This window comes from Morone saxatilis, unplaced genomic scaffold (assembly GCF_004916995.1).
Source record: "Morone saxatilis isolate NCDOM2014 unplaced genomic scaffold, NCSU_SB_2.0 Contig7, whole genome shotgun sequence".
NCBI lineage: Eukaryota > Metazoa > Chordata > Actinopteri > Moronidae > Morone > Morone saxatilis.
In genome coordinates this window covers 2582585-2607074 of record NW_023340246.1, presented here as the reverse complement: position 1 = coordinate 2607074, position 24490 = coordinate 2582585, and the positions used below count along the sequence as shown (strand labels likewise).

At 41.1% G+C, this 24490-nt stretch overlaps 1 protein-coding gene across 4 annotated transcripts in view; it reads right to left on the bottom strand.

Moving 5' to 3' along the window:
* Positions 1 to 24490, bottom strand: part of fynb (FYN proto-oncogene, Src family tyrosine kinase b) — a 79198-nt gene that overhangs the window by 15288 nt on the left and 39420 nt on the right. For 2 of the 4 annotated variants that reach the window (XM_035678546.1, XM_035678547.1), the window contains 6 exons: positions 22873 to 23129; positions 15913 to 16009; positions 8614 to 8712; positions 7225 to 7328; positions 5999 to 6148; positions 1408 to 1572 (listed from right to left, as the gene is read on the bottom strand). In XM_035678546.1, the coding sequence (XP_035534439.1) occupies positions 1408 to 1572; positions 5999 to 6148; positions 7225 to 7328; positions 8614 to 8712; positions 15913 to 16009; positions 22873 to 23119 (862 nt within the window). In that variant the 5' untranslated portion in view covers positions 23120 to 23129. Of the gene's footprint in view, positions 1 to 905; positions 1062 to 1407; positions 1573 to 5998; positions 6149 to 7224; positions 7329 to 8613; positions 8713 to 15912; positions 16010 to 22872; positions 23130 to 24490 lie in introns of all 4 variants that reach the window. The other 2 variants (XM_035678549.1, XM_035678548.1) reach the window with 2 other exon arrangements.

The following is a 24490-nucleotide window of genomic DNA, read 5'->3' as shown; positions in this document are numbered from 1 at the left end:
TCTACATGGGTTTGCTGGGTTTGGGGGTTTCATTTAAGAGTAAGCTCATAAATCAGAGTAGGCTTCTTTGGTGATGCAGCTGTGCACATTTTGGGAGTTGGGACCGAAGCGGGTGATGGTCACCTGCTGGGTTGTGAGGTAATAGGATCCCAGAGGCTGGGTGTCATCTGGGAGAGGCCCTATCATAAGTATCTGACCAGCTGGAATATGATAAGAACGCATAACCTCATGTACAGTATGGAAGTCGAAAAAGCTAAACATTGAGAAACAAATCATATATCTATAAGCAAATCATTTATCTTTTAAATTTTTAAAAACTCAGTCAAAAATCATTACTGTTAAAGTCTGAGACGATACAGAAGAAATGCTCTTTTGGCTTGCAGGCCTGTGGGCCATTTAGCATCTAAACTGACCAATGCGGATATTTGCAGGCATATAAGCTGTTTCAAAGTGCTTTAGCTGAATAGCTAATCAGCTACACACAACTAAAGTATTTTATTCTATTATGATTTTTTAATCAATATACTTGAAACATATGTCTAATATTACACCATTTTGGAGTCCAATACTGCAGAGCATACTAAATTAATTGCAGCAAATAATAGCAAAGAAATTAGCATTTAAGAATAGGAAATTATTTTTCAGAGTTTTACTTTGTGAAAAATATTTTGAAAAATTATAATGGATTATGTGTTATAATACAAACACAAAAATCCTACGGCAATGCTAGAGAGGAATAACATACCATTTCATCTCCGATTAAGAAACACAATTGCAAATGGTTTCTTGGTGCATTTAAGAATGCAGGGAAAAGGATAGAGGAAAATCTTCATATTTATTTCCTGGGTGGCTCAAGGGAAAAAAAAAAAAATAATAAAAAAATACTATGGGGTGGGGTTCCTTACCGTAAAACACATCAGCAAAACATCCTGTCCCCAGCTTTACTTCCAACTCAAGTGCTTCTCTGCTGATCTCCCAGGCATCATGACTCAAGCCCACAGTGTCAGGGATGTAGTTCACACACACGCCCGTTAAATTAAAGCACAAACCATCCGCACTCTCTACAGGGGGAGGGAAGGCAAGGCACACAGGGTTAACTACCGGGGAGAGGAACATGCAATGAGGGACGTGGAAGAGAGCCATCTTCAGACTGTGAGAACAGAGTCTCCTGACACATTGGATGTTTTTCCAGATGATTTTGGGAGGCAGGGCTCAGAAAACACAACTATTTCCCTGGCAAAAGCCCCAAACTGAGAATTATCAAAAATTTCCTGCCCCATTTTCTCATTTATCCCCTCCCAGGCCAGATTATTTGCTTGTGTTTTGAAGTCAGCCTGGTGTCTCTGCTGGCTCAGTGTGGCCCCCTTGCACGTGGCCCCCTTTTTCTGGAGGCGACTGGATCCGTACCCATCCAGACCTCCCCAAACTGCCCGTTCCCAAGACGCTTGATGAGCTGCAGCGACTCCCGCGGGATTTCCCACACGTCTTTGGTTTTGACAGACAGGTCGGCGAGGCGGGGCATCCCTTTGTGGCAGGGAACCACCAAGCGACAGCAGAGCCCGGCGGCTCGGTCTGCACGCGCCGCGCAGCAATGCACGAATAAGAGCATAGAGAGAGAGATGTACAGAGAGTTAGCAGAGCGATCTGCAGGAGAGGCTCAAAGCAACACAACAACTGGAAAACAAAGAGCAGAGTAAACAGGAAAGCTGGAAATCACTTCCTGGATGGCGCACAGTCTGTTTCCAGGTCAGGGGTTCCATCAGTCCAAATGTGTTCTCCATTATCCTCACTGATCATCCAATAAACAAGAGTGCTGCCAGGTCATCCATCTCAGCACAAATAAAATGCTACTAGGAGTTAATCTGCAGGAGCCAGTGAGATAGAGGTACTGTCTCACCTTAAAGAGGAAATCCACTGATTTCACACATCGACATCAGTCTGCAAGTTGTGGAAATTGCTACGCAACCTGTGAAAACACTATTATATTGTGTTCTGCAGCACTGGTGGAGCCTTGTCAAGTCTACAAAAATAACCCTGATAATGGCTTTTGTTAGGCAGGTAGGCCCTACTCTATGGGAAATTCCCCTCCACCTTATTGAGAGGCGACACCAAAGAAACTGCATCATATGTACAATGTTATTAATGGGTATGCTCCTCAATACTACTGCCTCAAGTAAATGTAGCCAGAAGTTTTTTCTAGTTGGGTAACAGTATTTTATATTATTATTATATTATATTTTAACAATATTATTCACTGTATTGGTATATGTATAGATATTTTTGCTGTGGCCCTGTCTTGCTGAATGAAGACACAGGAAAAGTATTAATGCTGCTGCAAAAGCTAGAGTACCAAAGCAGCAGTATGAGTGCAGGTCATAGAAAAAGTATAAGCTCTATCTATGTTATGGCTCACTTTGGCTAATGGCCTGTACTTTACGATAATGACTGTAATTTATGTAAAGAGATAGCTCCGGCTGTCAGTCACTCATCTGGGAAATGTACATCTACAGTTGTGGTTACACGTAAAGATTGAGCTCAGGGACTTTATGCACCATGAGAGGCATTAACGACCGTTGTTGTTTTAGGCAACGGAGTGGTACTCCAGCTGCTTTCATTTCCACCCTCTCTGTTGGCTGTGTATGGCTGTCACTTAGGCTGACCACACCATGTCATCCTGTGAAATCAAACATCTCTTGCTTTTACTCTGGAGGAAGCTCTCATGTTTGCCTGTGATTGATTAAGCCAGTGGATTAGGGCAGATATTCCGTTGGTACTTCCATGCTGATATCTAGTGAGAACCTCCCCTACCACCACCACTACCACCACCCTCCTAATACTGCAGGGACAAAGTGACCCCCTTTCCTCTCCGCTGCTAGTGATAAGGCCCCCATGTTGTTTGCACGGGGCAGTAAAGACGTAAAGATAAAGGCCTGTGTCTCTCACAGTGGGAGTGTTCAACCTGCAACTCAGCCATCAAAGCCCATCTGGGTCGCCTGGCTGCTGCCTCAGCTGCTCCACTCATGCATCAATACAGCTCCGTGTTCACTCTGCTGGTTGTCATAAAACCTGTCAATATGTGGACCGTATCTACACAGCACACATCAGAACAGTCTGTTTCCTAGAAAAGCGTGGCAGCTGCAAATGATGAATTTTGGGCTTTGATCAGAGTTAATAAGTTCAAACAATGACTCCCAGATGGAAGTTTATTGTAAAAGAAGAATCTGTCAGTGCTCAACTTTTGTGTTTTTACAGTCAGAGAAATTGATTTAACTTATAGAATTAGAATAGATTTGACATCTGACATTGAGTTTTGGTTTCTTCATAAAAAACATTTTGAATCAAAAGTCACTATGACAATTCTTACGACAATTTCTGACATGGCAACCAAACCTGAGCTGTTTTCATTTTTTAACTTTGGCGTCGCCAAGTGGTACTTTAAAAAGGTCACTGATCCAACCTGGGGACAATGTGAGTGAATGGGCTGAAAGCAACACATAGACTGCATCAGTTTTCACCAGCACCTGCTATCTGCATCATTTGAAAAGTTTTATAATAATCACATGTACGTTTAATACATAGTGGCTAAGTAGAGGACTGCATTGGGAAAAGTGAAAAAGATGGCACTTATTGACTCATTATCTTATCGTTTCTCGACTTACAACCAAGGTTATTATAGTTAACTAAAACTAAACTTAAAATTAAAACTAGTTGTGAAAGAACATTGTAGTTAACTGAAATGAAAATAAAAACTAGACTTTAGAAAACAACAAAAATTGAAATGACTTTATGTACTTACAAAACAAAATAAAATAAAAATATACAGGAAATGTTAGTTTTAGTCTTTGTCAGTTTAGTCAAACTTGTCAGAACAACAAGCATGAGGAGGCGTTGGTGCATATGTTTATCTATATACCATAATACTAATTCTGAAATTCAGAATTTTTTCCCCTGACAAATACACCCCATATTATTATTAAACTAAACTAAAACTAACACTGAAACTAATAAAACTAAACATTTTTAAGCAATAAAAACTACATTGAAATGAGCAAACCCACTCTGGAAAGTAACTGAATTGAAAAGTAAAATTAAAAACATTTAAAATATTTAAAAATAATTATACCTCAACATTTGCTCTATATTCTTCTACTGGCAGAAATGTGGTTTTAACAGAAGCATATTCAGTGAAGAGCGTTAAAGTCAGATCAATACCTATCCAAAGTTTTACTTTGACTTTAACTTTTTATTTGTAAGAGGAAGAATGGCCTTTTTGTTCTTTTAAACATTACATAGTCTAATTTAAAATATGAAAGGCATTCATATTTGCAGCCGGGCAGACTCTTAAGGCCCTGTGTCGTTCTTTTCTCATCTTTTCAGTTGCGTCTGAGGAATAGCTGCATTATATGACGCCAGACCTGCTCTTTAGCTCTTTAAAGACATGAAAAATAGAGAAAGCAGAAAGCAATAAAAGCACAAGCCCTGAAAAGACTCAAGGTTATTTGCAAAGATGTGTTGGCGGCGCCATACGTCATCGAGAGTGGTGATAAAACGTAGAGGGACAGTAATGTGCCACGACACAAACACAGAGAAAATCCATGGTGTTGATTTTAGGGCTTAAACATCAATATCTCAATGTGCCAATTAGAGCATGACAGAAAAAATATCCTTTTCTCAGTGGGAGGGAACAAATGTAAGAATTAGAGCACAGACTCATATATCATTGTTACTCCTGGACACAGAGAGAGCACCAAATGAGGACAAACTTAACGAGACGTAGAGAAAAACAGAATGGACGAGTACAACTAAGGACAATAATCACTGTCTCATCCTGTAAATCTGATTATCAAATATGTGCGTCAGCGGCACAGATGCAGCGGTCCTCTCCTGACAGCGCTCACAGCCAGGAGGAAAAAGCTCCACACACACATTGAGATGAGCTCACAGTGATGCAAACTGTAACGCTTACACACACTCCCTGTCTCCGTCCACTCAGGAAGAGTGCTAACAAAGTGCCTTTCTAGTCGAGCTAAGACATCATGTTTCTTGTTCACTGCGAAGTAGAGCCGCATTAAAAATGAATGTGAATCTAAATTAACTGAGGCATGTAACAGTAGCAAATGCAACTCGTTCGACACACAGTGGCTTCCCATTTCTTTGTATTTGTGCCTCATGGTAAGTGCCACCCTTTATTCCTGTATGTGAAAATGTGCTGGCAGACCAGATGCAATTATAGTGTAACAGCGTCTGCTTAATGCATTCTGGATCAATTCAAGGAAATGGACACTGGACAGAAGAGATGACTTTCGACTTTGCAATCTGGGCTTGTGCAAATGGGGCCACAGTGTCAACGCTCTCCATCATAACAAATCTCTCTATGGCAACATCTGTCTGTTTCCTTTTTTAATGGACAGGGGCAGTGCAATCCTTCAGATATTTTTAACCCGTGCCATTTTGCAGCCAGACCGCTGAGGAGCAGCCTCTGTGGTTTTCAGGCTAATTTATATACCATATTCTGTCAGTGCTGTAGGTCTTACACTGCACTAGGCAATAACTCTGTGTAAATCATAAATATAGATCACATATTTAGAGGCTTTGCGTCTGGGAAATTTTGTAATGGTCAGAGTTTAAGAACAAGTTGCAAAACCTGCAAATACTTAACAGACATGATGTCACCTAATTCCTGGGTAATGAAGGCCTTTAAATGTTCAAGACTAGTGTAAAGCTGGCTCACATTTACATGTTCTTTATGTCTGTATTTGCTGCTCAGCTTATGTCCAGAATGTATCTTAAAATAATTAGAATAGTTCCTAAACATAACGAGGACACTTCCTAAAGTGAACGAGAATACATTAACTACAATATGTACTACTATTACCCGGAATAAATCCCCCCCAAGAAACAGAATGTCATAAAATAAACCAGAAAACGTCCTGAAGTTAATCAGAATATGTTCCAACAATTCACATCTAAATAAACAGCAGTCTAAATGTTTTTATACCTGAGTAGTGCTGAACCAGCTGCTGCAGTGTGTCAAACTGAGCCCTGGTGGTGATGTAATAGCCGCCGCTGTCCAGCTTGCGGATCTTATAATGCTTGACATGGTCACCTTTCACATCGTCCCAGTCCCGTATGGACAAGGAAAAGGCACCTGGGGGAGACACAATTCAGTTCAGTCATTGAACATCAAGAGCTTGTCTACACAAAACCAATGATTGATGATTATCAAGAAAATTATGATTTAAATCAGGAAACATTTGATCCAAGAAAAAGTGAACAAGACTAAGAATCTGATCAAGCATTAAGAGCTTGCTTCAAATACTTCTTAAAACTAATATAGAAACAATTTGTTTACAAAAGGTTCACAAAAATCATGTGGGAAATATCCAAGCGCAGATAATCGAGGTAATGTCTGTTGAGAAGAACACGGCAGCTGAGAACATGCTAAGAAACGTTCAGTACATGACGTAAGTTAAGAAACGTGACGTACCTCATCTCATGTGAGTTAAAAAATGTTAGGTACGGGATGGAAGTTAAGAAATGTTACCTATGTGACACGAGGTAAGTTAAATAAATTACGTAGTTAACATTGTGAAATGATCACAGTTTGATTAGGTTTAGGAAAAGATGGTCTGGGTTAAAATAAGTACCTTAAGTGGGTGGATGGGTAAAACAACACTTTCACACAGGAGACGAGGGTTTGATTCCTGTGTGAAACGTTGACTGTTTTAAGAAAGTAGTTACTTTAACACTAATTCTTTTTTTTTTTTTAAGTATATTTTCTTCGTCTTTTTTATGCCTTTATCTGATAGGACAGCTGGAGACAGACAGGAAATGGGGGCAGAGATAGGGGATGACATGCAGGCAAAAGGGCCGGCAGTCGGATTCGAATCTGGGCCGCTGGCAGCAAGGACTAAGCCTTGGTACATGGGTCGCCAGCTCTACTCACTGAGCTAACCGGGCGCCCAACACTAATTCTTTAAATACAAATATAAATCTCATGTGTACAACCAATCACACTGCAATCTTTAGCATACTAATTAGGTAGACTTAACACGTTCTAGCCCATGGTCACAGCATTAGCTCGAAATATTCCACAGTAATAACACTTTCAGGCTGATGGGAGTGTTTACCCCCAGAGGTAGTGAATCTGGTATAGCATAAACACACCCACACTTACACTTATAGTCACACAGATTGATAGCGTGAGTGTGTCTGTGGTTTTACCCTTTGTGGTTTCACTCTCCCGGATGAGATAGGTTCCTCGAGGGTTGCCGGTGGACAGCAGCTGCCTCTCTGCATCCTTACGGCCCAGTTTACCAAAGTACCAGCTGCAATTCCAGGAGAAAACATGTCAACTCAGAGTCAGAAGAAGATTCACTGCAGCAACTCCTCCTACTCTCACTCCATTCTCTCTTTTGTCGTAAGGCAAATTTATTATACTTCCAAGGTCTGGAGTGTTTCCGTAGTGTATGTCGGATTTTGTTGGTGCCCTGAAAATAAATCCTTATATTGACCTTGTGACTTTTCCCTCAAGTAATCTAGAGCGCTACTTCCCAAATAGTGGTCGTCAAAGCTTCACAGGGGGTTGCAAGACCTTCTTGATTTTAACGCTATTTTTGTCAACAAAACCGGGACTTCAGCGCCACCCTCAGGACAAATTTACATTTTTCGCCCCATGTGGGATGTAACTAGCCTGGTAACCACTAGGGAGTGCTAGTGGGGCTTTACACTTTGAGCTTTGCTGTAAATAGACCATGCCTATTAGTTTGTATATTAGCATATTGACTCTAAGACAGTAACTAGCATGTCATATGGACTGTGACTAGTTTAAGGCCTGCCTTTAGATCAGTGCATAAGACATGCATTAGTGACAGTTTCTAAACCTGTAAAAAATACAATTTTCTACTTTTAATTCATAGCGGGGGGATGTAGAAGTCCAGCAGATATGTTTCTCAAGAAACTGCAACCAAAACCAAAGACCAACAGTATGGTAGAGGTTACAGTTAAACCTTACTTTTGAAAGTGGTTCTCACATTGACTGAAACTACACTGAGCCTACCTCTCTGTTTTTAATCCCAGCATGCTCCAGTGGGCTCATAACAATATTCTGTCTGAGTGAACTGAACAAATCTTTATTCAGAAACTACACACACAGGATGAGGAAGACTGACTACTTTGTATTTTCTTATTCATTCCCATTCAGCATATGTCAGAGGGAAACTTAGTGGTTTAGGAGTGTATACATGTTAATGCTAAAAGTGTATGCACTCAATGAACTGTAATAACAAATCCCCCACCAACACAGTCTGGCATTTCAAATTGTAAAAGCATCTCCTCATGGTGTTACATAAATGTCATTTTATGAGGCCAGTAGAAACATCCGCCCTGCAGGGAGAGTAGAAACTGAGGAATGAGGAAGACTTTTTCTCCTGAAATTTGTTTCTCAGTATGTTAAGTCTGTACATGTGTGGCCTCGCGTCCACTAATCTTAAGCTACTTCAGACTGTGTTCTAGATGATAGCCACTACTCCTGGACCTATATGCTGTGGGTCTCTGAGGAGCACACACACACACACACACACACACATACACACACACACGCGCGCTACTTACTCCTCAGCCTGGATGGAATCCACTGGAGCCACGTAATTACTGGGAATGTAGCCGCTGCCACCGGTGGTAAGTGAGCGAGCATCCCACCAGTCGCCTTCACTGAAGGAGAGGGGGAGAGAGAGAGAGAGAGAGAGAGAGAGAGAAACAGAAGAGGCACATTAATACACTTAATTTCATCCCAGCTGACATGCTCTATGCCACTGAACATCAAAGCACAGCTTTAGTTTGACTTTCTCACTATTAATACTGTCCATGTGGAAAACATACAGGATCAGTAAAACAGAGGGCAACATGTGGCTGTAGAGAGGCAGTTTAGGGTCTGTTTAGCCCTGCAGCCATGCATACTAAAAATTTATAAACACATGTTTACACTGTATGAGCTAAGCTTTTTTTTCAGGTGGTCACATCAACAACAAAAACAATATTGAAAGGTAGCAGGATTAAAAAAAATAAATCTCATACTACCTGCCCCTTCTAAGATAAATAGATGACATAGACATACATGGTCTGGCAATACTTGCAACTACCTTTTGATACAAAATATTAACAGAAAACATGCACAACTGGCTGCAGCACCAAAAGTCTGCTCAAAATAAATATTGCATATGATTATTGAAGCTCTATACATTTTAAATGACAAAAATTCAGTTTGAAGATTGATATCATTCTCATGTCTGTGTGGTAAATGCTGAGCTGCAGTCAGGACGTGGTTAGCTTAGTTTAGTGTAAGCAGCTAGCCTCACTTGATCAAAAGTGAAAAACAAAAACAAGAAAGGGGACAGCACCTATCAACATGAACTCTAAATGTCCTTAAAATGTAGCAAGGCATATCTTGTTTGTTTAACTTGTACAGAAAAACACCAAAAGTTCTGGTTTTAAAGGGAAAGCCATTTGCTGTAAGTGTTTGTAAGCTAACAAAAGCTGCGTGTAGTGTTCAACAAGAGAGATGTTAGCTCTAACATTTAGCTCCCTCCAAAATGACATGCTCTTATGTTTAATGGACTTGTATTGGCTTATAAGTATTGACAGGCCAGCTATGTCTATGTCATTTATTTTTTAATTTGGCCAGAGGCTAGTTTTTCCTTCCCTGCTTCCAGTCTTTATGCTAAGCTAGGCTAACCACACCCTGACACCAGCTCAGTATTTAAAATACACATGCAAGATTGATCTTGTTTGTGGAAAGAAAGCATACAGCTCAAGTGTTTTTTCTACTTTTCTACTTTTCCTACATTGTTGGCACCATTTTTGCAGCCTCTGCACTCAGTTGCTGATGTGTGATGGTAGTGATACATGAATTAAAGTTTAGCCGCTTTGAAAAACTAAATGTCTAGAAAGTCAGAAAAAGGGCAGGGAGGGAGAAGAGTCCTTAAAGATGTCCCCTCCTGGACGCCTGCACAGCCATTAGTGTCTTCCTCTGATGTCCTCTGTGCAGCTCTTTCTCACTACCCTCCAGCTCTCTTTGGGCCCATCCATACTCTTTCATCTGTCCACTCATCTTCCATATTCCTGCCTACCTTAACATTTCTTATATTTCATCTTCTCTGCCTTTTATTTCATTTTCCATTTATTTGGCCACGTTCATTTGAGGTACTAGGGACTGTTTGAGTTGCAACAAAAACATAAGCATGAGAAATACATAACGCTTGGAAATTCATTTGTGATCTGTCAGAAGGTTGATATTTGACAGAATTTTAAAAGAATTGAAAAGTTTAGTGGCTGACTGTGAATTCCTATATAGGGGGGGCATCCAAAATGGCAGTCTGACAATCAGCCAACTTAGAGGAGAAATCAATCATAAAACACTTTCAGTCTGATACGTTATTTGGTGTTTGTTTTGCTCCTGTCAATAACTGCTCACATTTAAAAGGGTATGACGCCACCTAGAGATATCTCCAGCACAGCCATGTTGCACAGATTGTGTAAAGTAAAAGTCAATATGAGTAACTCTCAGTAAGGTGTTGGTCCACATGAACCTCCAGAACAGCTTCAGTACTCCTTGGTATAGATTATCCAAGTCTCCACAACTCTACTGGAGAAATAAATAGCAATCATCAGATATTTTTAATGTTTCTCCATTTTTAAGGTTTTTCCTTTAATTTGTCAACCATCTGTGGTTTGAGAGGGGACAAAACTTAAAGGTGGACTGTAAACAGCAGGTTTTAGTGTGTGTCCCCAACAATCTGAGCAAGGGTTTCCCTTGTGTGTCAATTTGTACACCCACAGAAGCCCATAGTACTGCGACTGAGGCGACTGAGGCATGTGACTCGGGAAGGTCTTTATTCCCACAGTTGCCCTTAACATACACAAGGCCAGTTTACTGACTTCCATGATCTGAGTTGTTGGAAGTCCATGAGAAATTGAGGAGAACATTCAAGTTTATTTTTTTGACTTCTATTAAATCCAGTGAAATAACCAAAACCAACAATGAACTGATCCTGCAAACAGCAACTGCCTGATATACTGTATTCCTCCAAAAACAATTAAATACGCTGTCTAAAAACATCACTGAGCCACACTTTTGCACCTGACACCTTCCCTTCATTACCATGAACACACGCTGTCATTTATTTTGACATTAGAGGCATATTTATTACAAATTTTAAACTAATTTCCAAAAGGTTTAGCAAAAGAAAACACAAATGAATGCACTTATGAATTTTGAGTATATCAATATACCAGATTTTCCACCTGAGCTAAATGTAAAAATGTTCTTGTGATATATACTTTTTTGACATTTACATTGCCATTTCTTGGTCCCCTTTACTAGCCTGGTGCATCTACATGTTTTGACAGATAAACACAGGTCTCAATTAGATGTCTGGATTTTATAGAAGTTCTCTGGATGCATAAAACTTCTTAAAGCCCACCGGGTCGCCTGCCTGAGCGAGCTCTAAGCTGCTTAGATTGCCTACACGAACACAAATGTTTAAACTTTTGCCAATATGGACATGCTACACATTGTGAGATCAGTTAGATTCTCCACAGTTCCAACATTAACCATGAGCACCAAAGTATCAAATGCAGTGACTGAAGCAGATAAAAGCCTGGGCAATTAACTGAAGTTTTACGGTATTCACTAGAGCACCAAATTTGTATTAATCCACCAATGAGAAGAGTGCCCAACAAATGCACTATTTGCTCCAGTTTGCGCAGCACTACAGTGGTCAGATAGTTTAGGAACACTTTTTAAAAATAAAAACCATTTGTGACCCATTTTTAAAAATCACCTTCCTCAGTAGCAACTTCGGGCTTCGTCTGAGTGCCACAGGTAGGGTGGAGTATTGAGAGATGGACTTACACATTATTGGTTTGGTTCTTTTCATGGGATTTGTTGACAAGTAGAATGCATAATAAATGGCACCCTTTAACTAAAGTAGAAGTAGATAAGGCAGAAGACAAGCTCTAAGTTTTCTACACTTATGTTCTATTACACTCCTACAGTACAGACACTCTCCCCTCATTTATCTCTACTTCTCCATCATTTCCTTTCCCCCTTTCCTTTCGCCGTCATTCCTTCACTCTCTTCTTCACACACATTTATATCCTTAAGGGACAGCTAGCAGTAGTGGTTTTCCATGGTTAGAAATGTTTTCACATGAACACACAATCACACATGTACATTTCCTTCCCCTCACCCCTGCGATTTGACAATGTCTCTCTGACACACTGTACCACCCGGTGCTTGTTTTTATCACATCGCTCACACACCAGGAGGGAAGGTCTTTGGGTGTGTATTTGTGTGTGTGAGAGAGATGCTAAAGAGACAGGGAAAGGAGGGGGAGGAGAGGCGTTGCTGGTCCTTCATTTATGCTGAATAAAGCCATGATGGGGGGATCGCCTCGGGACGACATCCCAGCCAGAAACCGGCCTGCTTCTCTTTGTTCATGGAGGATCCCTCGGGGGGGAGGAGGAGGGAAAGATGGAGTCTCAACAATCTGCCTTCTGAGAGAGAAAAGTATGCAGTGTTTGTGTGGTGTTCAGATGTGTTGGTATGTGTGTTTGTGTGGAGCTGGAGAGACATAAACAGGCGGGGCGGGGTGGGCCCCAGTCTGTCCCGCTGCCTCTTTTGTCTCCAGAAACAAACCCCCTTAAACCAACTCCGCTCTGCCGCAAAAAGACAGAAAACAACAACAAGAGTAAACAAAGAGCCTCCCTCCTGTCTCCAAATGGATTCAAATCCTCTCTCCCCGTGGTGACTGCTGATGAGGGAATAATTAAACACAACCGCGTTGACTGAGAGTTGTACAGTACAGGCAGCCATTCACAACACCACAGTGTGTTTATTCATAGCCTGCAGTGGAATCAGAATAATACTAATTTAATTTACTAACAGTGTAGACTTGTAGCATTCTGTAAAAACAGGAGCTATTTCCTGATTATGTCTGACGAAGCTTCACAATAACACACTCATGGTGGGTTATAAAAAGCCTGAGCTGAATGCAGCGTCTTATAAACATTCAGGGATGGAGGCCTGTTTCCTAGAGGATGCCACCACAAAACAAAAAAGGGACAACAGTGCCTTGTCAGCTGAGGCAGTGGTGCTGGGATCTCTGGTGGTGCTGCTTCATGTGAGCATCTGACAGTCACTCCCTGCCAGCCAGGCAGGAGCAGACCAGGATTTTCGGCTTTCACCACCTTTGTCCAGCAGGGGTCAGTGTGGCCGGCTTGAGGAAGCCCTGGTCCATATTTGAGGCTGGTAGAAGCAGTAAAGGCGTTGGCGGTCAGAGGGAGGTGGAGAGGAGAGGAGAGAGGGAGGAGGGGAGAAGATGCAGCACTGTCTGGCCCCTGCTGAGGAGGAGGAGAGGGACAAGACAGGAGGAAGAGGAGGGAGTCTAGGCTCTAATGGTAGTGTGTTCCTGCTACAGGCTGAGGCCCAGCAGGGGCCGAGGTGTGTGGTGGAATGTGTAAGACAGGATGCTCGCTGGGTGTGGTGAGGAGGAAGACTGACCTTGCAGGGCCAAAGGCAGCCATGTACAGTAGTGAGCTTTCATAATTCATTAGGAGCTGCCTCATATGGCATTAACATTTTATATCTGAGACACTGTATGTTTGTGTGAAAGCACAGCAAAGCATCAATAAAGCCACTAATACAAACACTAGTGCTGCAATAATAATAATTATTAGTTATTAATAATAATAACTACTTTTGTGTGCTGCTTTGCCCTGGATATAACCTCTAATGGTGCAGACACGCTGGATTCGTTGACTTGATCCTATTCACTTTCTATGGAGAGCAGGAGATCTGGCTGCGCGGTGAATGATGGATACACTCAAATGCTCTCAGAAACATATTTTAGTGTGCTGTTTAGCCATAGGATTCAGCAGTCCGGTGTGTTCAGATGCGTCCTTGCTGGATTCTATGTGTCTGTACCATAAAGCTACATACAGGCTGCTCTACAGACCCATTGCTGGGATTTTCAAAATGCTCAGTCAATCAGTCATGTCCTGTAAACACCCCACCAACACCAAAAAGATACTTTTTTTCCTAATAATTTTCTATGATGTTTCCTGAACTATGTACTTAAGAATAATGATTTCCTTCTTTTGTATTAGTAGATTTTTCATCAGCCTATACTATATCCACCATGTGTTCACCTCCCAGACATCGAGCCTTGCACTCTCACCCCATAAGTCTCATTGGTGGCGGTTCCTGTGGCCATACGTAGGCACTACCTTACAGCCTCTACATAAATCATCTAATCTATATTTTGACTTAACAGTTTTCAGTTTGTAATTATAATATACATTTTTGCTTTTGTGTAGACTGTGGTTACTTGTTAGAAATGGGTTTACAGTTTAGCCTATAATTTGCACTTGGAGCTATTTTATATTCAAAAGAAAACAGTTTATTTATAAACAGATAAAAAACTATATTGTACTTGTGTAATCCATCATAGAAAACATCACGTCTACACTGTGATTTTACAATCAGTCTGCACTTACTGTGCATTATCAAGCAACAACAATGCTCTGATTTGATTATACAACTCAAGCAAGTGTCAATAGCCTTCCAAGTGATTTTCATACCATGCAGAAATATATAGTAGTAAACAATCGCTGTCTGGAACACTAGTGCAAGTACCTCTGCTTAAAATGTATTTGAAAATGGTCAGCAAAAATAAGTATTAACAAAACTTACTTACTATACTGATATAAAAAGCATTCCTCATAATTTCAGTTTTGTTTCACTTGAAGAACAAAAAAATGTATTCATTGTGAAACTAAACCTAGGTCTTATGCTTAGTTATCCAAAATTGATTTTAAATAATAGGGCTGCCATATAACACTGTCACTCCACTGGCTGTGTGTTCACCTGTTGGCACAGAAATCAGAGACATAGCAGTGTAGTGACAGCTACATACAGGTAATCAGCTTAATGAAACAGTGGGGTCACATTGAACCTGCCCACTCTCTGCAGTACTGTACGGTACATGCACCCAGCAGCTTAATTACAATGAAATCTAAAGGAGAATAGGGTTAGAGCACAGACCCAGCGGGCCCCCCTGCCTCCTTAAATGTCAATGCACCACTGCAGAAACCCAAACAGAGAGGCAGCTGAGGGTCGCTCCAGAAAGCCTGAGACACAGCCTCGTGTAGACAGAAAGAAAATGAAAACCATCCGCAAGCTCAGGCCAGGATGGTTTAAGAGCTGGCAAACGATCATGCCTCTCCTTCCATACACACATGCTGGTCGTCTGCAGTTCCGCTGACTGGAAGAAAGACTAGCCAACATCACTGTGGGTGTAACAGGGCACTTCCTGTCCAAGCTCAGAGGGAAATCTTGGAGGAACACCGCACTCATCACTGCTGGCTGGAGACCCGGCTCCACCCTGTGTAAACCCTAAATAAACTGTGTTTACTGCTGATTGTCAAATTGCATGTTCAAGTCACCACTTTAGCCTCATTTCAAATGCTTTATACTCTTGTATATTGTACTCGGTATAATGTTGCTGCCAATTCTGGCTTTTTTAAACTATTTTCTTTGCATTTAAGCCTAAAAATAAAGTTAAATGATTCCGTTGTCAATGTTGGGGCTGCCAGGTTGGTTGTAACAGCTGTAAAATGTTTCTATAATTTTATACTTGCACAAACTGAAGTAAAGCAGACTTATTTTGGGCTCCAGCCTGCTCCAAATTATGAAACCAAAACACTTCTTTTCCGTGTTCAAGCTGCCACTTTTACCTCAGCTGAAATCCGACGCCCTGTCTGCACCCCTCCCAGCACCAAGACAGTGATAAAATGGGAAACTCGCATTCCTTCCGAGCGCAGGCAGTCTGATAAGCAGCTGTGGCAACTTACGTGCTGTTGATAATCTGGAACCTTTCTCCTTTCCTGAAGCTGAGGTCGTCTTCTGTCCGCGCCTCGTAGTCATAAAGTGCCACAAAGAGGGTGACTCCTGCAGGAGGGGTGAAAACACAGTGTCAGCGCTGGGCAGATTAGCAAGAGAAAATTAAGCTCAGAATCATGTTTAACTGGAGAGGCACTGACAGCTGCAGCGCACTGAGTAAATAGGAAGCAATGGCTGGCTGGAATTTAAGTCAGTCATGGTGAATTTAATTCACCATGACTGACTTACATAACTCATTTAATGATTGACTGACTTACATAACTTTTACAGGTGGTCATTGATGATCAAATTAAATGGAAACAGGCCACCCAGGAAGCAAAGGATATTTAAAAGGTGCTTCCCAATAATGAAACCTATTACTAGAAATGTTGTGAGATTTACACACTTATTTTATTATTATCTCCCATTGTATTTTATAGATTTGGTACAGTTGCATTTTGTACAAACATTCATGGTCCCCAAAGAATAAAACATCATAACCTTGGTTTTATTTCTATCTGGTGCAATCAGCATGTCAAACCTTTTAATTATCCAGTGAAATATCTCAACATGATGGATTGGGACGTAATTTGGTACAGATATTCATAGATCTCGGAGGATCAATCCTAATGACTTTGTTGATACTCTGACTTTTCCGCTGGTGGAACCATGAGGTTGACATGTTAGGTTGTGAGTGAAATGTCTTAACAACTATCAGATGGATTGTCATGGAATTTGGTACAGACTTCTATGCTCCCCCCAGGATGAACTGTCACAACTTAGGTAATGTCCTGACTTTTCATATAGAGCCATCATCAGTTTAGAATTTGTCAAATACTTTAGTTCATGATGAAACTAAAACTAATCACATTCCCATCAGGCTTAGCTGCACCTTCATTTAATGATAAGAAAGTGCTAACATGGAAAACCAAGATGGTGAACGAAAAACATTACATGCTACACATCAGCATCTTTAGTCTGGCATTGCCAGACTATGTTAAATATGGATGTGTTAGCAAATTCAACAAAGACGGTTTATCAGTGGCATCCATCTTGGTTGTGCACAAAAATGTCTCAACGGCCAATAAGGTTGTGCTCCTCTGTACAGTCATCATCGTATCAAACTGACCCCATATTAGATTAACGTTGCGATTGGCCTGACCAGATACAGGACTGGTGGAAATCTGTCTGAATGGGAGGTTGGCCAGACGCTTCTGCCAGAGCAAATAAAACATGAGTTTACAGATCTGTCTGGTTACCAGGCTACAGCCTTTTAGCATATTCACTGTGAACATGTTAAAGTTGGGGCTTGCTCGAACAGAAGTAGTTTGTAGAACGTGCATTAGCTTAAAGCATTGTTCTACCTGCAAGTACAGGCCGCTAGCGTCACTGTAGATGTTTAAGATGTCAGCATGCTTTACACAGAGTGCTTGTTGGGTCATCTAACAGCATCTGAAAGCCCCATTCAGTGGCTGCCCAGTTGGAGTTGTAGTAGGCAAAATCTGAATTTTCCTTTCAAGCTCTATTTTTCAATCCTTTACAGGACTACTTTCTTAACTTTTTGTGTGTACAAATGAGTGCAACACAACAAATGCCTTTGACGACTGCCCATTTGCACAATTCACTGTGTCAAGTATACAAAGACCAGCAAAAGACTGAGAATTCAGTGAGGGAAATGAGGAGGCTAACAGCATGCTTTTTGTTTGGCATTCGAGTATGGTCATTCACGCCAGCCTTTAAATGTGGTCTTACAAACTAGTTACTTTCAAGCATATTAAACTTCATTTGCCTTGTAGTATTGTTAACCTTCGCCCTCTGTAATTATTTGCCACTACAGCTTTCTTGTGGTAGAATTGGCACCATAATGGCAGAATAAACTTTGCAGAATCTCAATTCTTTCCACAAAGTAGCTGAAGTCACCTTCTCCCTGCTGAGTCTTATCCCTTCTCCCTCATCTCCCTCCACTAATCCAACTAATATTACCCTCATCCGAGGAACAAAAAAAGAACAGTAGCACTTTTCTCACAGGAATATTTTCTCACTCCTGTTTATTGCTTACCTGTAGCAAACGTGATAAAGGCATTTAGGCTAATTTAAGGATGTGTTAACAGATCGCAGCAGGAGGTTAACAATACAAATGAAACTGTGAGGTGGAGAAAAACAGTGTTAAACTTCCCTTTTAGGTGTGTTTGGTAGAACGTGAATATAAAATTGGCAAATGGCTGACAAATATAACAAGACAGTTCATGATTTGGAGACATGGCAAAAAAATAAAGTCATAGGTATGTGTCCTGGGACCCAACTGAAGCAGTTCATCCAGGTCTGATTTCAATACTGCTTCAATTAAATTAATGCAAAATGTAAACTTACACTGGATAGATCATTCATTCTTGCTTACTTTTAATTGGGGTGACAAGGTTGTATAGTAGTTTAGGAACTCCATCTGTAATTGAATTATAGAGCTCTCTACTGGTTGACCAGCTAAATCATAGCTAAACATTTCAGTGGCTTTGGAAAGGTGCAACATTGCCCTTTCATGCAAGTCTTTCTGCCTGTCTGAAGCAAATCTACCATCTGAACCGCATGTAAAATCCAGCCTTAGAGGGCAGCCATGAACTGCTTTGACATTGAACTGTCCAGCGACAGACGCTGGGATATGGGCTGCCTTAGTCCAGTTTGACCCCCTTCCGACAGCCTAAAACTTCTAGATAAGGACCAGTGGCCTGAAAAAAAAAACGTATCAGCCATTCCAGCATTATCTCACCAACAAAGCTACTGATGTACAAGACTGGGAGAATCACAGTGGAGGAAATAGAATAGCCAGTGTTTGTTTGCAACAAGACATTGAAAAATGTTTTTGCACACTTTTCGTGCCAAAAACCTCAATGTAGCTTGAGGTTTATGCCCAATTTCCATGAAGCAGATATCAACAACCTCCCTCATGCTGTGGCCTCTCTAGTGATAAGAAAAAGATTTTCACACTACAGCAAGAGAGTTGTTGTGGAAAGTTGTAAAAACCAGCAAAGTGTGAAACTACAGTGGGTTACAAGAGGTTATGTAACGCTTTTGAATGCACTAAATACAGCTCTAAGTGAATGAGGCTTCATCAGTCAGTGGAAATTATGTCCATCCTGTATACTTTTTAGACTAAATTAGCAATAGGGTGACAAAAAATGACTTTTTAATTAAAAAGTATTTACATTAAGGGTTAGGCAAGTGGCGCTTAAGCTCCATGGGTGCTCATGCTATGTATGTTTTCAAAGAGGCTTTCTGAAGCTTGGATTCTGGATTACTGTTGAATGCCATCTTGTCATACTGAATTCAGAAATGTTTTATGTGGTCGACATAGTGGAGGTGAGGTGGTTCGAAGCAATCAGAAACCACTACAACAAAGTAAACACACTGACAATCAACGCTATTTCAAGCATTTAAACCGACAGCATGGAAAACATTAGAAATCATGTACTGTACTTTATATTTGTATTAATTCTCCCACTGACTTCAATACAGTCTGAGTTTTCTCGAGAAGGATTCTTTACAGGAACTGAACCTCAAAGCACTTGTGGATTGGCTTCACCACTCATTCATGGTGGTCAGGCAGGAGTCACGGCACATGAGCACATTGATTTAAATGAATCAAACTTGGCATATGTAGCATATGGTACCGTTTACAAATGGTCTGTAAAGTGCCATCAATGGCATCCATTGATTTGAGCTGTAAATCTGTGAATAAAATTACAAATAAGGTGGTAGGAGGCTTAAGTTTTTTGTGACGGTTTTATGAGGGATGTCAAGATTTTCAAGATATTGGGATGTTTGCCATGTATAACAACAGTGCATAAACTAGCTAAAAGAAATGACAGCATAAAGATGTAGGGATATTAAACAATAGTACCAGAGAGTAATCAGAGAGGAAGACTACTAAAAGCTCTGGTTAAAGCAAATTAGTAGACCTTGAATCAATATTATTTTGTCAAAACTACTATATCCAAGGTCTGCTCTGGGTTTGTTTCCAACCTGTCTGACTGCTTGCATTTCTTTCAAAATTAGACTTTTAACAATCTGTATTCCAAGATCTTAGATCTCTCAGGTCAAAATAATAAAAAGTATGTAATAAACACAATCCTTTTAGAGGTTTATATGCCCATCTATCTCACTATCTTAGGTTAGTTTGATTTGCCTTGTTTCAAACAGAGCACACGAGTGACGAGATGAGACAAAAACAACACTGAAACTGTTTTGCTCGGTCCTGAGGTGACCGTGGCTGTTAAGCTGCTTCATGCCTCTGAGTGTTTGACAAATGGAAGTTGAATGGGCACTTCTTCAAAGTCCACTTAAACTCTCTTGATCGCAGTTATTCCAGTCATTTCACTTTAGACACTTTCACCAGGCTGAGGCTTTCTGGGGAACAGTGATGATATGAAGAGGCTCGTGCTGATGGGACTACAGATAGAGAGGACCTGCTGCTATTCATGTGACAACAAACAGAGAAAGAGGAGATCAGACTGTTGAAAACAGAGTGTTCGATTAAAACACTCTGGTTTTCTAACCTTCAGGACATAACAAGGCCCCGAGTGCATCACAGCTGTGGTTTGCACCGTTCGAATATTCCATTAGGTCAGCAGAGGTGGGCGCTAGGTATAAACTAATTTATTGACTCATTTTAGAGTTGTCTACTGGGATCCTGCTCAATTAGTTACATAAGGTCACAGGACTAGCTGTGAATTTCCATTTACATCAGCAAAAGATCAACTGATAATCAATAAGATGTCAGATGACAACTGCAATTTGAGTTCCTCTGCAGTGGGGTGATTGCAGCTGTTAGGCAAACAAACTAGGCAGCTGTGTTATAACAGAGGTTTGAGAGGCAGGGGTGGCTTATGTCCAAATTTCTCCACCAGGAGAAAATTAAAAAGCTAAACCCCTCTCTGCTCCTCTGCCACTGTGTGGATTTAGATTATACAACGCAGAAAATAATCCACACTTTGAGGGAGAGGACTCCTGCTAAGTTGAGTGGAAATGCTGAGTTCCTCCGCAGAGCAGCCCAAGCTCAGTCAAACATAAAGGATATCCTGAGTAGGAATATTCCCTACCTAAACAATGAGCCCGACACACAAAGCCCCGCGCTAATGCCAGCCGGACGTTCCTGACAGGGCCGGGGTGGGGTCGGCAGTGGAGCTATAGCAGGGGGCCAGTGAGGTGAGGGTTGTCAGGATTTTGGGATGCCATAAGAAGTCTTTAACTGCACAAAGAATCCCTAAGAGTTGGTGTGCTTTTGCATACGGAGGTGTATGTGTGTGGGCAGCTGTGAGCTTTCACTGGGTGCATTCAATGCCGTAACTGTGTGGGAGAGAATTAAAAAGAAAAGACCTTCACACTTCAATAATGTGTTGCAGATAGTTTCCTTCTTCTGACAAACATTAAAGACACATTGCTCTAAGAAGTACCCTTCAAATTAATCACTTCCTCCTTCTGTGTTCTTTGCAAAATACCAAGTGTCTCTCCTAGCTTTTGCTATCTCTCATAGCTCTTGATATCGAATGGCTTGATCGATGGCTTTGACTGTTTATATTTGTTTGGTAACTACAGTGTTCTACTTTTTGTCGTACTATTTTCTCAGGGTAGTTCCACTGCAATGCTTTCTTTATCTGTCAACAAACATTCACACCTGGAAACCAATACAACCACAGTCTGATCTGTTGGCCACTGATAGACATACCATTTTTAACATCCCGATTCAGATTCCGATACAAGACCTTTGCATATCATTGCTGTATGACTTGGCTCAGGTAAACCCTTTTGTCAGAGTCAGAGAATGGTGGTTCATGACTTCACGGCAAACGGGAAAACTGCTGGGAAGAAGCAGGGTCCCATTTCGGGGCTAATAAATTACATGATATCAGATCGGTGCATAGAAGCGTACTTGGTGATACCCGACATGGCATTTTAGGCAGTGTCAGAGGAATTTCCAAGACTGGTATCAGTGTCGGTATGCTGGTATCAGTATTAGAACCACTCTAGCCACTGAGCAGCTCCACTGGTACAGTGGAAGGTCAAAGGTCTTGCTCAAGGACACCTCAGTGGTAGTAAACTTTTGAAACAATTTGAACTTCTCTCTCTCAAGCTCTCTTGTGCTCTGTTATCGACTGAATACTTTTGCTTTAAAACACCTTAAAACACATCAGTCCACCTACTTAATTTGAGCCATATTAAAGTCATAAAGGCTGGTCTACAGGGGTCTCAGCTGCTTTTTTTAGTTGTCCGTCTCACGGCTGGGAACAAATAGTCTTTGTTGTGCTATATGCAGAAAATATCTATGTTTTTCTTCAGTTTCACACACTTAACTACAGTGACTGTGTGTTGGAACTCGGGTGATGCTGTGCCTGAATACATCCTGTTAACTTGCTTTGGAAAATACATGAATTATTTGATTACAACAGGAATGATGTGCTAAAGGCAGAATCCCTATTTATTTTTATAAACCTCATTATCATTCTCTGTTTGCCATTTATCAATCAAGTTTGCACTGGGTTGCATATGTACAGGTCCAACTGAAATTAAACTGAATTTTGTGGTCTCTCCCAGCATACACATTTCCTCTAAATAGATGGGCACCTTATTTTGATACACCCAATCAAATCTGGCAAAAACAGTAAAGTCTTCCTCTTATCAAGTATTTCTGGTATTTCCCCAAAGAGCTATTTTCTTCCTTTAAATAATAAAAAACTATTAACAATGCATTTGAATAACAGGTTATTTCTGACTACAAAAGGGGAGAAATATGTATTTATATGTATATGTAATTTAAGTTTATTTTTCATATTTTATATTTGAGCAGAAAGTGCAAACAAGCATAACATTTGGATTGTGAATGATTTTCACACTTCTGATCATGACTGTTCCTAACTGAGCGAACATCACGTGTCCCTTACCTGTCCCGCCACGGGTCCTAAGGGTTCCGGTGTGAGATGAAGTGCTGACCCCTCCGAAGACGGTCATCCCCTGTCCGACGGGGGCGTGGAAGTTATTGTAGTTGGGGATGGCGGTGACCCCGAAGCTGGGGTAGTGCTGTGGCGTGGGGTCAGCCCCATAGCGGTAGCCCGCTCCCTGTGAGATGCTGGTGTCTCGGTCGTCTGTGAGTTTGGTTGCTTCCTTATCCTTGCATTGCACACAGCCCATTATCTATAATCTGTGGATGACATGAGAAAAAAGGTTGGTTTAGATGAAACTGGTTGACTTCAATCGTAGAAAGAACATGGTAAGAAGATACAAAACGCATTACTAGAGATAATATAAAAGATAGCAGGACTACAGCTGATATAAAGACAGCAGATAGACAGGTTGAGTGTCTGTAAAGGTCCATTTGGATCATAACTCTTAACTGGACGTGACAGTGGAAGATCACATCAAACAAAAAGGAAATAAAATGTGATAATGGGCGGGAGAAATAAAAACACAAATAGGCCAAAAGAGCCTCAATGCAGGCAATGAATTCAACTTATATACTATAAGGTGGACTGGTGGATCAATAAGATGAAACATGCTGTCTGGAAGAAGAACGAGCAGACAGAAAAGCACTCGCACAACAAACTGAGCTGAATTTATCAGTCTCTCCAAGGTTTTCACTTCACACTGCTTTCTCCACAGATGACATCCTTTCACTGATTAGCACTCTGGCCTGGGAGGCAGGGACCTTTTTTTATAGCCCGACACAGTAGCTTGGTCTGTGGATGAATCACACAAACAATGTGTCTCTTTCTCGGTCAGAAGGAATAACGGCTCCTATCACACTGATGTCAGGGGGCCAGCCAGAGAGCAGGGGAGACATGGAGGCATGGCGCTGTGCTGTCAACATCACCCTGTTGATCTTAATGGAGGCTGGTGGGAGGACAGAGTGTTGGCGAGCGGACGCTGGTTTTATCATGGAGCCGAACAATCAGTGTCAGCCTGAGCAGACAGAAATTAGAATCCTCACCTGTCGCCCACATGTTGGACGCTATCAAAGAAGTCAACTCCATCCTTGACGATGCAGGATACCTATAAATTATATCCCACAATTCTCTTTTTATAAAAAGTTCTACTGCATTCCAGAGAGCTGCAGAAAGCTGCAAGTCCCAAACTAATACTTTACGAGCTGGAATTGACCCTTCCTAAATCCGTTATTGCTCTGTGCTCCAATGACAGTTGAGCGAGCCTCGGTCTGAACCTCAGTCAACTTCTCCTTTCCTGTATTTAGGTATGCTATGTGTTAGACTCATCCATGTTGAAAATACTACCACATTTTGAAGCTGGTTGAAAGACAAAAGCTACATAAAGTCACATCTGAACTTGGCTAACGTTAGTTAACACTAGCTAACTAATCTGGAATAATAGCCTGTGGCTCAGGAGGTAGACTAAGTCGTCCACTAATCAGAAGGTTGGTGGTTTGATCCCCAGATACTCCTGCTGTATGTCGAAGTATCCTTGAGCAAAGAAGAAGAAGAAGATATACCTTATTGATCTACTAGGGGGAAATAGTTTTTTTCACTCTTTTTTTATACACACACACAC